Source organism: Perkinsus marinus (genome assembly GCF_000006405.1).
Source record: "Perkinsus marinus ATCC 50983 genomic scaffold scf_1104296966122, whole genome shotgun sequence".
Classification (NCBI taxonomy): Eukaryota; Perkinsozoa; order Perkinsida; family Perkinsidae; genus Perkinsus; species Perkinsus marinus.
The window spans coordinates 1-1,111 of NW_003204055.1; the positions used below are offsets into that span (position 1 = coordinate 1).

The 1,111-nt window shown below is 48.6% G+C and overlaps 1 protein-coding gene across 1 annotated transcript; it reads right to left on the minus strand.

Annotated features, from left to right (window-relative positions):
- Positions 1-111: 111 nt before the first annotated feature.
- Pmar_PMAR012229 (hypothetical protein) lies at positions 112-488 on the minus strand (the record flags this gene model as incomplete). Its single annotated transcript, XM_002769304.1, has 1 exon — positions 112-488. A coding segment is annotated over one exon (377 nt), but the record flags the coding sequence as incomplete, so codon positions are not given.
- Between the last annotated feature and the right edge of the window lie 623 nt (positions 489-1,111).

A 1,111-nucleotide genomic window follows, 5' to 3' on the forward strand; every position in this document is an offset into this window, starting at 1 on the left:
TTTTGATCAACGATTGGTAGCCCTCATCAGCATCCATCGTGTAAATGTTCGCTATGCCGGCCTCCGTCTGGCATATTTAAGAGCAGCCCTCTCAGACTTAAGAATACGAACTCTATTTTGGCCGCCGCCGATACAAACGGGATGCAACGTAAAGCACTCTGTAGGTTGTCTATAAATGATATAAACTTGCCGTTATCGCCGTCGAACGTCCCGACACCACAGGACTCCGTCAACTGCTTTGCTCGTTGAGTGGCTCGATAGTAAGTGGTGTCCTCCGTGACGCTGTTGATGGGTTTCTGGGTGTTCTGTGAGCTCGCTTCGGTCTTAACGGAACCAGGGCTGCTATTCAACGGCTTCTTCTCGGCTGCTGTATCCATAACATCCCTATACACCGCCACGGCTCCTTGGACCTTGGCGTTCAACTGGCGTCGTCCGGCGAGAGAATGCCCTCCCTCCGTCTTCGTGCCAGCATCCACCACTGCCCACATCAATGTCGAACGTAACCATCCTCCTGTGCTCTCTTCTCCGGCCGCCATTACTGATTCAGGATATGGATACAGTGGCTCATCATAGACCCAAACCAGCCCAGGTAACCAAGCCTCGGCCAGAGCGGTTCCCTCAGGACCTTCCCCAATGTCAGCCTTAAAGGCTTCATTTTGGGTGAGCACCGTTTCGATGGAACGGGCGATATCCTCCAACTTGCCTATACCTTTCAGAAATCTTTTTGGCGGATTAGGCTATCAATTCAGCTGATAAGGAAGTCACCTTCGCGAACAGGGACATCAATTTAGCGATGAAGGTTGAATAGGGAAATCAATTTCGCGAATAAAGACATCAATTTCATGATTAAGGAATGCAACTTCACGAGCAAGGACATCAATTTAGGGTAGGAGCTCTGATGATGACGATTTACGATGTGCAGCTCTATAAGCCATTCCTGGATGATAGCGCAACCCCACACGATGCTCAGAAACCATATTAATAGTTAATTGCAACTATTCGGCATGCCATGACTGACATAGAAATATATAAAAAATCTCAACGTCAGAACTGAATCGCCCGAAATAAGCACGACACGGCACGCAATGTTTCTCTCTCGGAGAGAGAAACA